The sequence below is a fragment of the Eurytemora carolleeae genome, unplaced genomic scaffold (assembly GCF_000591075.1).
Source record: "Eurytemora carolleeae unplaced genomic scaffold, Eaff_2.0 scaffold175, whole genome shotgun sequence".
In the NCBI taxonomy this organism is placed as follows: Eukaryota; Metazoa; Arthropoda; class Copepoda; order Calanoida; family Temoridae; genus Eurytemora; species Eurytemora carolleeae.
Genome location: NW_019396338.1, coordinates 175,459 through 190,531, shown reverse-complemented (window position 1 = coordinate 190,531; position 15,073 = coordinate 175,459). Strand labels below are relative to the sequence as shown.

The 15,073-nt window shown below is 31.2% G+C and overlaps 1 protein-coding gene across 1 annotated transcript; it reads right to left on the bottom strand.

Annotated features, from left to right (window-relative positions):
- Positions 1 to 2,226: 2,226 nt before the first annotated feature.
- On the bottom strand, positions 2,227 to 13,740 carry LOC111701222 (catalase). Its single transcript, XM_023472406.1, has 17 exons — positions 13,691 to 13,740; positions 11,924 to 11,988; positions 11,408 to 11,500; positions 10,575 to 10,673; positions 9,946 to 10,067; positions 8,600 to 8,686; positions 8,466 to 8,529; positions 8,010 to 8,107; positions 7,572 to 7,664; positions 6,918 to 7,098; positions 6,035 to 6,168; positions 4,794 to 4,844; positions 4,663 to 4,725; positions 4,279 to 4,374; positions 3,443 to 3,620; positions 3,022 to 3,092; positions 2,227 to 2,409 (listed from the first exon to the last, which is right to left on the bottom strand). Exons 2-17 carry the CDS (start codon positions 11,975 to 11,977, stop codon positions 2,361 to 2,363), a joined length of 1,533 nt encoding a protein of 510 aa, XP_023328174.1. The 5' UTR covers positions 11,978 to 11,988; positions 13,691 to 13,740; the 3' UTR covers positions 2,227 to 2,360.
- Between the last annotated feature and the right edge of the window lie 1,333 nt (positions 13,741 to 15,073).

Sequence of the window (15,073 nt, the reverse complement as noted above, 5' to 3'; positions counted from 1 at the left end):
TTCATTATTCATTATTCATTATTCATTATATTCATTATTCATTATTCATTATTCATTTTTCATAATTGATTATTCATTATTCATTATTCATTATTCATTATTCATTTTTCATAATTGATTACTCATTTTGCATTGCTCATTATTCATTATTCATCATTCATTATTCATTGTTCATTATTTCATTATTCATTATTCATTGTTCATTATTTATTCCTCATTGTTCATTATTTCATGATTCATTATTCATTGTTCATTATTCATTCCTCATTCTTCATTATTCATTCCTCATTGTCATTATGCATCATTCATTATGCATTATTCATTATTCATCGAATATCATTCATCATCTATTTTTCATAGTTTAGTACATATTAAACAATTCATTATATATTATTTATTATTAATTTATTCATTTATTTAACAACAATTAAAACGTAAACACGCTTTTTCTGAAAAGAAAAACTTCCTTTTTTATTTTGAAAACCGGCCATAAACAGGGTTTTCTTTAATATGATAATATGTTAAACATAATTAAATACTTAACAATCTATCTGTATGTACCTTATGAAAAAAAATGCACAATGCATGAAATAATATCATATCATCAGGGGTTAAACAGAGCAGAAAAACTATTCATGACATAAACGAGAAGAAAACATCAAACAAAGAATAATCAATATCATAATTAAACCAGAATATTTCTATGCAAGTAGATATGTATTACATATATTACATAATACCAATCAGGAATAAGAGCTGAGGAATGTATTCCCGGCCGACTGTGCAATCCTATTCAGATTGCTTACTTGGAGTTTTACTTTACCAATTATCAGGTCCAGGGTTAATCTTAAAAACTATCTCCTTAAAATATAAGAAAATGCGTACAGCAATCACAAATTATTAGACCAGAATTCCTTTTTTCAAATAAACCTTTGACCCCGTCCTGTCAGAGCTCTTCTGGAACCCTAGCCTCTGATGCTGAAATATACCAACCTCTCGTGACCAGGTCAGGTTAGGTTATTATGGATAGATTCTTCTGGAATACTGGCCTCTGATGCTGAAATATAGCAACCTCTCGTGACCAGGTTAGGTTAGGTTATGATGAATAGAATCTTCTGGAACCCTAGCCTCTGATGCTGAAATATAGCAACCTCTCGTGATCAGGTTAGGTTCGGTTATTATGGATAGAATCTTCTGGAACCCTAGCCCCTGATGCTGAAATATACCAACCTCTCGTGATCAGGTCAGGTTCGGTTATTATGGATAGAATCTTCTGGAACCCTAGCCCCTGATGCTGAAATATACCAACCTCTCGTGACCAGGTTAGGTTAGGTTAGGTTATGATGAATAGAATCTTCTTGAACCCTATCCCAGGATGCTGAAATATAGCAACCTCTCGTGACCAAGTCAGGTTAGGTTATGATGGATAGACATAGCAAATTTGATAATAAATTACAAAACCTTGGAACTACTGAACCGGTTAGGCACGAACTGAGTTTTTGACACAAACTCTGATAAAACAATTCTTAGATCTTCGTTTTCGTAGACATTATATATATATTGTAAACTATGAAATATGTTATATCAAATAGTCTAAGTTCGAGATATCGATGGTTAATACAATCAGGTTGCAAAAATATTGGGATTTAAATATTTAAGTATAAGACAAAAGCTCAGTTCCATTAGGTCATAAACAGGAAACAAAGCATTATATGACTGAATATAAGAAGAAATGTAATCCCACCGAAACCTGTTTATTTTCCTGTTTTCAACTAAATTCTTTAAAATCTTCTTCTTTTCTTCTGCTTGAGTTGGTTTATACAAAAAATATTTGAGATAACTTTTCCTTTATGTTCTGTATTAGGCTCAATCCTTTCAATTTATTTAAGTTTGTTGCAAAACTTTAAACCTTGAGATGGTTTAATAGAAATCTAGTTTCATGTTTACCTTTAACTTTCTACCACACAATATACAAATATAATCAGATCCAGGTCATATACACAATATTGCAAGTCCTTTTAATATTCACAAATCCTTGTTTCTCTAGCCCAAAGTACACTGAACTTATAAACAGAAGGAGGAAGTCAAACTTAAGCGACATTACTTGTAGGACTTTGTGACCTCGTAGCTTCTCATAGGGTGTACAATTTACTTTAGTTTAATGTGATATATGTTTTCCCTACTCCGTGTACTTGTTGGTAAATAAAAGAATAAATAAACAACAAATTAAATAATTATACTTTATTAGGATGTTTCCCATTGTAAAGTTGAATAAATGTTTTTAGATTATATTGATAAATATTTGATAAATGCATAAATGGATCTGTGGTTAACTCAGTACATAGACTGTAATATTCAAACTACAGATTAGACTGATGAACCATATTCCCTTCACTTCTCTTAGTTCTCCTAAATATTACAAAATTAAGAATTGATATAAAAAATGTGTATTATGTATTGTATCTTTAATTTTAAAATTAATTTTACGTCCTTGTTTTGAGTGCATTGAAGGATTTCAAAATCTTCTCAACTTGTTTTCAGAGATGAAATTTGCGTTTAAAAATGTTTAAATATGTTTTAAAATGTTTTAAAATGTTTTAAAATGTTTAAAATGTTTTAAAATGTTTTAAAATGTTTTAAAATGTTTTAAAATGTTTTAAAATGTTTTAAAATGTTTTAAAATTTTTAAAAATGTTTTTAAATGTTTTAAAATGTTGAAATATGTTTTAAAATGTTTAAAAATATTTTAAAATGTTTTAAAATGTTAAAAAATGTACATGATTTCAAAATGAAATGAAGTTTAGTTAATGAGCTCGTTCCACATAGAATGAGACAACTATGAAAAGTTTTTAGAATTGTTCGACTTAAAAACGTCGCAACGCCTCAGTTTTTGATTGTTACTTACTAAAATACACTGGTTATTTGCTTTAGTTTTTATTTTAGTTTCTGGGAAAGATCTTCAGCGTAACAACTTGTATTGTTTTTCCTCATTCTCGTATTTGTTATCTAGTATTACTGAACCTGTTAATATTTTCTTGAATTCTTCTTCCATATTCAGGATCCACGCAACTAAAGTTCTTGATTGCTCGATCCTAAGATATACTTTTATTAGATGATTCGATACAATAGATTAAACCTTAACTAAAATAATACTATAAACTCTACAAAGAGATTCTAATATTTAAATAGTTAATTGAGTAAAGTAGATCTAGCCCGGATTTTAAAGAAAACAGTATATATTCACTTGTTTTGTAAAACTTGAATCACTAAACTGAAACGTTGCAGATGATTTTATTGGAAATAAATGAATCAATAAAGTAACCTTCTAATTTATAAATCAAAATCTTATTTAAGATTTTAATTTTATTACTCAACGAATCTACAATGTTTCCCCAAATCTCATTAAAATTAATAAATCTAAAAAGTGAATTGATTATATAACCTGAATGAATTTCTGTGCATTGCAGAGATGTGAAGAAATATTATCAACTAAACGCTCTTTCTCATCATCATTGAGAACATTTCTCCAGAATACACCAGCTTGTGTAAAGTTATCTTCATCAGTAGAGTTATATCTACCAATATCTCCTGTAGCAGGGAACTCTACCATCTCCCCTCGTCTGTATATAATATATATTTTATTCCATTTTGAGAGAAATTTTATCCCGCATTTTTACTCACAATTTTATGATCTTGGGTAAAAAAGTGACTTATTTGTTCTGAGCCAAATAAGTAACATTTTACACAGCGACAAAGCTGGTTTCCCTTTTTATTTCGCGGATTTTAACAAAAAAAATGTACCTTTTTATGAAACTTATAACACAAGACATGTTGCATAAATAGATAATACTAGACTTGGTGCCCATTATCTTAGGGACATTTTTTATGTTTCTTTTCCGTACACTAAAATTAAACAATGCCATTTTAAAATTTTGCAGTTTTATTGTTTTTATTTGTATATATTCAAAATTTGTTAAATCTAAATTTAGTATGAGTAATAATTTTCAATCCAAATCCACTATAAATATTCTTTGACTCGATGTCATGCGATGTTTACAAAAATGCCGAAAAGATCGATTCATCTGTTTAGAGTGACGTTTATTGGACAAAAAACGCAAATGATTAAGAGACATACTCATTTGTGAAATTTGAACTCCTCTGCATTCTTGAAACAGTGGTTTAAACTGTGTTCATTGTGTCATTAGGATATGAAGAAAATATGAAGAAGTTAAGAAGTATTTAAACCCCACATGTTTAGAAGTATAGTATGTAATTTACCTGGTTTGGTTTGGTCCTGAGAATGAGTTTGGAAAGTAGTTTGGTGCTCCAGCTTGATTTCCCAGAACAGTCATTGGTCCATCCCTCTGATAGTTCCTGGTTACGCATATTTATATTTTTACTAATCATTCATCTTCTATTCATTTTTATTTGATATTTAAGTGATCATGATCATCAAAAGAAAATTTCTGTTCACTTTTTAATCCGAATAAATTTTCATAATGCCAATGACCGTCGATGATTAAAAAGCGAAAGAAAAAATATTCTTCATCTATATTCTGTCAAAATATAAATTAACGACTAAGGAATATCTGTAAACACACAGCAAGAATAATTATTGCATGGCACTCTCTTTAACTTTGCAGTATTCGGTATTTTTTCTACCTGACATTAGCCCTGTAGGGACAGTTGACCGGAATCTGATCAAAGTTAGGTCCGAGCCTGTGTCTAAAAAAAAGATGAAAATAGTTTTAAATCTTGAAAAAGGGGAATTAAGGTAAGAAGTGCGATATTACCTGTGAGTATCGTTGTACGAGAAAAGTCTACCCTGCAGCATCTTATCTGGACTAAACAATAAACAAAATAAAACATCAGTGATCTGACCTTACATAATTGGCTTGTTTTGTGAATGGATTTTACATTTGCGCAAAAAAAACACTTCATAAAGCCAAACGTTAAGATCTAAAGATGCCTTTGCAAATTTTGTTATGATCATGTTGTGGAGATCCGTAGATATCGTCTTCCAGTCCGGAAGCTCTGAAGACCAAACCAAATATATATATATATATATACTAGCCTTATAGGGCGCTTCGCGCCCATCTTCTAAATTTATTGTGAACATGTTCTCTTTGTGTACATCGTAAAACAAAACAAAAATAATTCGCGGATTTTCACAAAAAATTTCGTGGATTTTCAAAATTTTCAAAAATTTAATGAAGATCGAATTTTGATGTCCCACAAAAAATTTGGGCCCGATCGGTTCAGCCGTTTTGACGTTTATTGGACACAAACAAACAAACAAACAGACACCCAAACACCCAAACAGACAGACAAGCCAAATTTATATATAGATAGTTTATAACTCAAGTTGTAATATACAATTCAATATACTTTCAGTTCGTTTGGTCCTTTATTCGTCGCTACAATGTAAAGATTTTTTACTCCGTTAGTAAAGATAAAAAACTATTTTTTTGAAAGACCTTGAAAATTCAAATGACACTGTACCACCAAAAATGGTATTTACTTAGGTATAGTGCCGTACATTATAGTACATAAACATACCTTGTTTCTATACCAGGAACTAGATCAGCAGGACTATAAACATACCTTGTTTCTATACCAGGAACTATATGAGCAGGTCTAACCATACCTTGGTTCTATACCAGGAACTAGATGAGCCGGACTAAACATACCTTGGTTCAATACCAGGAACTATATGAGCAGGACTAAACATACCTTGGTTCTACACCAGGAACTAGATGAGCAGGACTAAACATACCTTGCTTCAATACCAGGAACTATATGAGCAGGACTAAACATACCTTGGGTCTATACCAGGAACTAGATGAGCAGGACTAAACATACCTTGGTTCTATACCAGGAACTAGATGAGCCGGACTAAACATACCTTGGGTCTATACCAGGAACTAGATGAGCAGGACTAAACATATCTTGGTTCTATACCAGGAACTAGATGAGCCGGACTAAACATACCTTGGTTCTATACCAGGAACTAGATGAGCCGGACTAAACATACCTTGGTTCTATACCAGGAACTAGATGAGCAGGACTAAATGCTATTTGTTCAACTTCTGCAAAATAGTTTTGAGGATTCCTGTTGAGAACTAGTTTACCAACAGGAAGTAGAGGAAATTCACCTTGGGGCCAAACCTCAACATAATTCATACAATTTTAAATATCAAACAATTAACAAAACCTTTATTTCTTATGCATTCATAGAGCTGGGAACTTTGGAATGGTGGATATGGGGATTAATGCTTGATCCACTCTTTTTCTTAATCTCGAGATTAAAAAATGCTTGTTATTATAAGTCTCCAGATTAATTAACCAATCAGGATTAAGGAAATGCCATTCAAAAGTTCAAAGCTCAGGTTTGATTCAAGTATCTTTGAAGTAAAAAATGGATAGATTATATTTAAAAGGGAAATCCTCGTCACAAGCTCAAATTTTCTAACCTATGGCACATGTCTTTCAACCTTATGTCATCATACGCGTAAACTGTTTGTATTTTGATAGATCAAATAGTCAGAGTTTAAAATATGAAATGTTTTCACTAGAAGGCATATCATGATACAGGGATAAGAAAATTAGAGTTTGTAACGAGTGTTCAGTTCCTTCAACCGGAAACAAAGCTGTTCTATTCTAGTATTGAAGTTAGAGTGCACACATGCACAATACACACACATATTCAATTCAGTCATAGACAGTTTAAAGCGGAAGTAAAGTCGTCTTTGTTTAATTTTTTAATTTGACGAGTGGTTTATACTATTTTCTAGTTTGTCTGGACGATTATGAGTGAATGATGTATAAAAGTGAAGACCAATCTATGTATGTTATGACTGTATCCGTATTTCAATGTTCAACATGAAAAACTGTTAATTTACTCCTGCGTACTTTACCTTGGTTAAATCAAAAGGATTAAAGGTCCAGTTTTCAGCTTGCTTGAAACTCATTACTTGAATATACATAGTCCAGGAGGGAAACTCTCCTCCAGCAATACAATTATATAGATCCCTGAATTTCCGTTTGTATCTAATATTAGACGCCAAAACGGTTGAACCTATCGGGCCTAACATTTTTGTGGGACCTAAATGACCGTGAGGAGGTTATGGATAGTTATAATCTATATATACAAAAAGTTGTAATCTCTGTTTGTCTGTCTGTTTGTTTGCTTTTCCGATCATAACTCAGGAACCCTTGGACCGATTTTAAGATTCTAATTTTAGTGGGTTGACTTTAAAAGAGAAAATTTGGTTTCCCCGTAAAATTGTACAAGTGCGGGTAAACGGTGGGAGTAGCTTTCAGTAATCTTGGCAGCGCTGGGTTCCCAAACTAGTTTTGAATATTCGCCTTACAATTAGATTTTTTACAAATCCACAAAAAATATTGAAAAATCCGAAAATATTTGTGTAATTGTAATTCAATTTAAAAAGAGAAAATATTGCAGATAGAAAACAATTAATAGTTAAAATAGAATGTAGTTGAAGAGAAAATGCTTCATTGTGTAATACTGTATTATTATTACTCTCATTGTCGCGTAATTATATATATATACCTGATCAGTTTTAAAATGGAATTTACAATAGACTGGTTTCCCATCACTGTTTACCAGTTTGAAGGTGTGAGATCCATAACCGTTCATATGTCTAAATAATAATAAAAAAACCTATCTTATATAAAATACATGATGTATAATTTATGAGAATATCCTTTCTCCTTTAAAATGTTATATATTTTAATATTTGTATCCTATATATTCTAAACTTAATGTTCTATAACAGAGTGCCCACTTATCCCCCATCTTGTAACTGCACGGCCTTAAGTGACAGATAAAATAGTATTTATTGTAAACCCCAACTGTATCCTGTATCTGGGAATTAACCTTATATAAATCTATATAGTTCCTGTATCCGAGTATAAACCTAACCTGTATCTTACTATATGTTCATGTATCTGACCTGTATCCACTGAAGTATAAACATATACCTAACCTGTATCCAACTGGAGTTCCTCTATCTGAGAAGAGGAATGAAACCTGGTGAGTAGTTTGCGGCATCAAGGAGATAAAATCCCAGAACGCATCAGGATCCTTAATTAAAATTTAACTCTATTAAGTTATGAATATCTATATAATAAGGCCGGTTTTTTTTGAAAATTCGAAATTTTGTTATTTTAAAATTCGATTTTTTTTTAATTCCACGGGCATATAGTACATATAGTACATCGTACATTTAACATAATGTTTCACAGTTTACACTTATCTTTAATATTCAATTATTTGAGAATATATCTTTACTTCTAGATATTCTATTTACAGGTACTGGATCCTTTTATGAATTCTGGTTTTAACTTTTTGACCTGTGAGAATAAAAAAGTATGAATATTGAAGAATGGTAGTTGTGCAGTTTATAAACTAATATATAAAAGTATATATATATATTGAATACCTTGAGATGTGTGACTGGATTCCTTTTCTGTGTATGAATAAAGCTGGGGAACAGTAAAGGATCTCTAAAAGATAACAAGAAAGAAATTAAAATTTCAATAAAATATTCTGATGAATATATTTATATATATATACCTGATGAAGAATATTGGAGTATTATTTCCAACAATATCCCAGTTTCCCTCCTCAGTATACATTTTCACAGCAAACCCTCGGGGATCCCTAGACAATACACAGTACATAGTGGAGGCATGGAGAGAACAGTGGCGTAAATAAGGGGGGTTATTGGGGTTATTTACCCCCTGTCAACGAGAACAGTGGAGCGGATGGTAAGCCGCCTCGTGTATAACGTGTAGAGATATGTCCGTTAAAAATGCCAACCCAGAAAGCATGCTTTCAACGCATGTTTGAAAGCGTGGAGATCCAAAGCCAGCGTTGACCCTGAATTCTATTTCAAATTCAAGCCAATTGGCTTGAACCACGGGCAAGGAGAAAAAAATGATTGGCCTGGGCTAAAACCGAAATGAATTTAGTACTCACGAAGAATTGAAAAGAGGAAGATTAACCCGTCAATATAAAGCTTCGGATTTCTTCGATTCATTATGTATCAACCATTATTTATTCTTTTTTATAATGTAAATATAATTTTTCCTATTCTCTGTAGACTTACTCACATCAGTTTCAGGCTTTATATATTTCCTTAAATTTCTACCTTAAATTTCAAATGGTAATACGGTGACAGCTGTACACCTTCTGTACGGTGTACATATACTGTACAGAACAAATATTATACAGATTCCAGAGCCAAAAAATTTAAAGAGTATCGTTGACGAAAACTCCCGAGTTTCCTCTTTGGGGTCATAACATTTGTGTAGATTTTGATTTGGGAGATTTTAAAATAATGAAGAATATGAAGAAACTAAATAAAATAATATTTCATAACAAAAATATTCATATCTACAAAACTGCATTACCCCATTCGCGCAACCGCGGGTTTCAAAACTTGTTTTCATAACGATACCCTGTCTTAAGTTTTGGGCTCATGCAACAAAATATAGTTTAAATGTAATCGACCAAGATTTGTGAACAGTGATATATTTCAAGGCCCAGTCCTTCTCAGTTTATGTTGAAAACTTAGGATTATATATAACTGAAAAATGTTACATTTCCAGTTGTATGAATATTGACTAACCCTGTATATAAACGGTGTTAATTTGAATACTGAATATCTGAATGCTAATCATGAATGATGGACATTGGACACTATAAACTATTTAGTATTCAGGGAATAGTATAAAGAGAACAATCTAATATCTGGTTACAGATAAATGAATAGTGTTGTATTTTAGGTCTTATCAGAATATTTATTTATTCAGTTAGCAGTCCATAATTTCACTTAAAATGGTTTTAATAGATAATTCTAGTTTAATAAAATAAACTGATTGTATTAATGAATTAATTATTAATATAATCGGTTTTACCTGGCAGTATCAGCTGACCCACTCTCTCCTCCAACAGTTGAGAATCTGACCGCTACAGGGGTCTGTTTACCAATAGCATCAAATACTGCTGCTTTGCAATACTTGGATATATCATGGGTAACCTAGAACAAATATAAATGTAGAGTGATCTAAACTAAATATATGGATGCTCAGCTCTATGGGATCTTTGACATCTATTGTTTCTAAGGGGTTTTGAGCCTCAGTGGGTGCTGAGCCCAGCCCCCCTTCCTTAATACGATACGCCCTTGTATGGACCAGTTGGGTATAAGTGGTTTATTCTTCAAATATAAAAAACAATATTTATAGTAAAAAAAAGTAGACATAATTCTCTATAATCGTTTGTAGTGTTTTCAACCTTCTTAGACAAATATTATTAAATAAAAGGATTGCATTTATAAAAATGTAAATTATTTTATGCAAATTTTATACTCTGAACAAAAAGAAATATGTTTAATAAATCAGTATATAGCATTAAACAAAAATAAAGGTTTAATCAGATTTTTGAAGATAAAGTAGATATTATAATTGCTGCTTTCCTCTAAATATGCATTATACATACTGCACAGTAATTAAATCATTACTGTCTGCAGGCTGCAGGGTGCACCTACCTCAAAGTATCCGAATGCTCCAGCTCCCTTTGCATGAACAACTCTTTCAGGAATCCTCTCACGGTCAAAGTGGGCCAGCTCTTCAATTAGAACATGATCCTACAGTACAAAATTAAAAAGAGCAAAAGATATAATCAAACATAAAGGATGTCAAAAATCAGCGTGAATTAAAAAGATGCCTAAAAATGCCCGTTTTTCGTAGAACCTATATCTTTTTCACACTCCATAAAGCTTTTTTTACTTTTAGTTTAACATTACAAATAAATCTATAATTTTTATATCTAAAAGTTGTTAGTTCATCGTAGAAAAATACTAACAATTCACCACTGATTTATATTAAATATAGTGTAAACAATAAATATGTAACTTTTCTTATCCTTTCCTTTCCTTTTCCTTTTATTTATATTTTTATATTTTTTAGAATTGGGTGAAATATTCCCACAACCTCTACTTTTAAAGGTTTTTAAATATTTTCTCCTGAAACACTTTATTTTGTATATTTTTGTTATATTTCATAAATAGATAATTTTTTACTTTACTTTTTACTTTTACAAAGGATCAAAGTAAACCAGCACTTCTAGGTCCTGCTAGTATATTTGTATACCGGAGAAGGATTGGTCCCCTAGGTCCTGCTAGTATATTTGTATACCTGGAGAAGGATTGGTCCCCTAGGTTCTGCTAGTATATTTGTATACCTGGAGAAGGATTGGTCCCTTAGGTCCTGCTAGTATATTTGTATACCTGGAGAAGGATTGGTCCCCTAGGTCCTGCTAGTATATTTGTATACCTGGAGAAGGATTGGTCCCCTAGGTCCTGCTAGTGTAATTGTATACCTGGAGAAGGATTGGTCCCCTAGGTCCTGCAGTTATAGAATTTATTTTATCCGCGACTGGAGCACCATGACCTGTAGTCAGGACATCAGTTCCCTGAAAAGACATTTAATTTGACTTCTTTTGAATTTATGAGAATTGTGAATTATTTTCTCTTGCATTTGTTTATTGTGTAACAAAAAGTTGCTTTAACCATGTTTTTTCGTACCGACGCTTCTTACAAATTGTTTCTAGCTTTTTAAGTGTTTTTAAATTTCAGAATATCAATTACTAGACGTTCATTTTAAGATATTTTTCTGTGTGACAAAATTGACAACTTTTTTTCTCCTATATAATGATAACTGTTATAAAAAATTAACGGCAAAATTTTTGATAAGATTGAGTTAGTAGTGGCTAAGAAAGAAGAACTTTCAGTTCAAAAGGAGCTGCAACCCCACCCAGCTAATAAAATATGTACTTTTTCAACTTATATTAGAAGTCTTGATACAAAATATTTTTTAGTAATATCACAAATCTTACATTATTTTTTTTCTCGTAATCCTTGAGCTGGTTTGTTGCTTTATCACGTCCCATCTTTAACAATTCTATTTAAGAGAAATATAGTATATATTACATGCATTCATAGTTTTATACTCATCCAATTATGATATATCAAATCATTTCAAAACATATTTGACTTCAAGTTGTCAACTCATGAGTCCTGGATCAGAGTGGAATATATTTTAAAACTAAATTGGAATTAACATCTTCAGTCTACTTTGTTATGATTTGGACCTCAACAACAAAGGAATTGAGTCTTTGCCACCAACTCTGATTTTCTAATCCCTATATCTTTGCAGCCCGCTGTCGCAGACCTCAGTTATTTCAGACTTTCAATTCTGTTAGATCAAATACTCTAAATTTGAAATCTAAAAGGTTCACATCATCAGTTAGAAAATATATAAGGATTAGAAAGTTTGAGCTAGTGGCAAAGAATCAATTCCTACGTGTAATTAACAATATCTCTTCGGTTGTTGTCTACATAGTTTATATATTTTAGATAAGATTTCAACTACAAAATAGATTTATCCGTCTCTATTCCATAGATCCAGTAAGACTAGTTTAATAAAGAGGTGAATATTAACATTATCTATAAATTGATAATTATCCAATTAGGATCTTGTTTTCAAATTTGAATGAACAACATACAAAAACGTATATTTTCCAATTTTAGAAACATATAATGCCAGTATAAAGTTAAGTAAAAGCTAAGAAATATCTTGTTTAACTACGTTATATATATATATTATTTGTGTAAATGGTTTGGTTGTATAAGGATAGTATATATATCTAAGTGTATAGGTGTATGTGACCAGACTGAAGAACTGGAATACTTATCTTTCATCTCAAATATACTCACACAAGGTTAAGGGATAAATACAGGATCTATTATTTATAAAAATATGTTTATCTTAAACCTATGTTTACGTATATCTCGAATCAACATGTTTTTATGGAATATCAGTTGAAAATATTTTCGGACTTCAAGTTTCTAACTGATTGTAAAAATGTTTCTGAACATTATCTCTTTCTTATCTGTTGATATTACTTGTTGTTATTTTCAAAACATATTTACTTTGTATAATGAATGATAAAAATTAAATTTTCAGTATTTTCAATAATGGTTATTTTCCAAATGTTTGGCGCGCAAATTATCAGAAAAAAGTGTATTCACGATGTATTAAAATTCAAAAGGTTTATATATTGTTCATACTTTATATATATATATAATAAAATAATATGAAAGATAACGATAAACAGGACCCCAACTGAAGGGTGGGGGGCAACTGGGCGCGTACATCCTCCCCTGAAGGATCCAATTTTAATGTTTTACATCTATTATCGAATAAATGTCAATGTTTGAAAATGAAAAACAACATATCTTTAAATTGAATATAGAAAATAAACAATAAAATTCAATAGAAGTCGCTGCAATTTATTTATAACAATTCTTTGGATTAGATTATTAACGTTTCACTGCCGTTTTTTAAAGTTTTCATATTCTAATAATTCCAGTACAAAATGCACAAGGACACGGGCATTAAGCCATTTTTGCATGGAGGGTCACTTAAAGTCATGCATATACAGTGCTCAGAAATCTACCACAGTTAAAACTATTGCTTTACATATATTATAGCTTGCATAATATCAATGTCATTATACAGTTGTTTTAAAAACTTTAAAATTTAATAAATTGAACAGTTTGAAACAGAATACGCGTACTATTACAACTTTAAAATAACTTACTTTTAATATTTGATCTTGTATCGAACTGCCGAGGTCGCTGAGGTCAGGAAACTAAATTTTGTGAATTTTTTCGAAACCTTTTCGAGGATTTCAAGAAATCCAAGAAAATAGGAATGAACTAAATAAAAGACAAAAAAGGAAAAAACTTTGCTATTTAAAGCTAAGGCGATCTTAGACCAGTGTTCACTGGAAGCTAAAACAAAGTAAATCTATATAATGAAACAAGACATTCGTCTTTTTTTACTAATCTATTTGCTGATGACACTAGTTTTCTAAAATCATCTCCACATATCTTAACTTTATTAATTTATGCGAACTTTGAACTAAAAAAGGCAGCTACATGGTTTCAGGCAAACCGTTTAATACATAGTAAATTGTGATTTTTTATTTGTATTATCTCGTGCTTTGTAGTTGAATAAAAATATGAAATATGAAATGTTCCCATATAGCCGGCCAAACGGCTGGACCGAATGGGCTGAACTTTTTAAAGGGAACCCAGGGGTATCTGCAGAGGTAACATAGGCTAAAAAATTCAAAATTTTATTTTTCAAGGGCAACGCCGGCAAGCAAGGGCGTATACATGGGGGAAAGGGGGAAAGTGCCCTCCAGACCTGTAAATAGGGGGGCGTAGCCCCCACTAGAACTCAGAGCATTTACACTTTTCAAATCTTAAACTCAAGAGGGAAGAACATGAAAAAATTAGTTGGCTGTTCATTCAGTGCACTAAGAAGATTGCATACTACGTGGAATTGAGCCACCATGCATGACAGAGGTCCGAATGAAAATCTATTTAGAATGCACATTCATCATAATCGGATGGGCGCTATCAGGGATAGTGATGTAAAACAATTATTTTTAAATGCCAAGCCACGAAGCCTTGAGTTTGGAGGTAGTAAAAACCATTTTTAAATTTTGATTTAATTTACTTTATTCATTGCACCACCGTTTTGGCATCTCTCTTTTTATTACAAAGTAGCTGAAGTGCCCGGCGTTGCCCGCGTAGTTTTAAAAATCGAATTAAATCAAAAAACTTATAATCTATTTAGCTTATGTCATCCCCTAGAGTATCCATGAGTTTCCTCACTAAATTAAGCCCGTTTGATTCAGCCGTTTGGCCAGCCATAGCAAACATATAAATGAACGAAAGGCTTTATTATAAAGATTTTAATTGAACTCCTACTTTTTTTCAAAACAGAAACTTTTACAAGTCATGATTATTTTCAGGTCCTTTGTCCTTTTTTCTTCTCATAGAATTTATGTTTAAGTTGAGATTTTCATTTTTTAAAATGTCTTTTACTATCTCTAGTTAAAATACTAATTATTACTAACATTACAGTATAATAAAAAATTTTTAATTTTTATTTTTATTTATTTATTTTTTAA

What these genes read in the sequence shown, in the direction of transcription:
- LOC111701222 (XM_023472406.1), bottom strand. Translation starts at nt 11,977, where the DNA reads ATGGGACGTGATAAAGCAACAAACCAGCTCAAGGATTACGAGAAAAAA. An exon ending in GGGTCAGCTGATACTGCCAG is followed by an intron (nt 8,687 to 9,945) that starts GTAAAACCGATT and finishes TGTATTGTCTAG; the next exon opens with GGATCCCCGAGGGTTTGCTG. An exon ending in ATCCTTTTGATTTAACCAAG is followed by an intron (nt 6,169 to 6,917) that starts GTAAAGTACGCA and finishes AATTATGTTGAG; the next exon opens with GTTTGGCCCCAAGGTGAATT.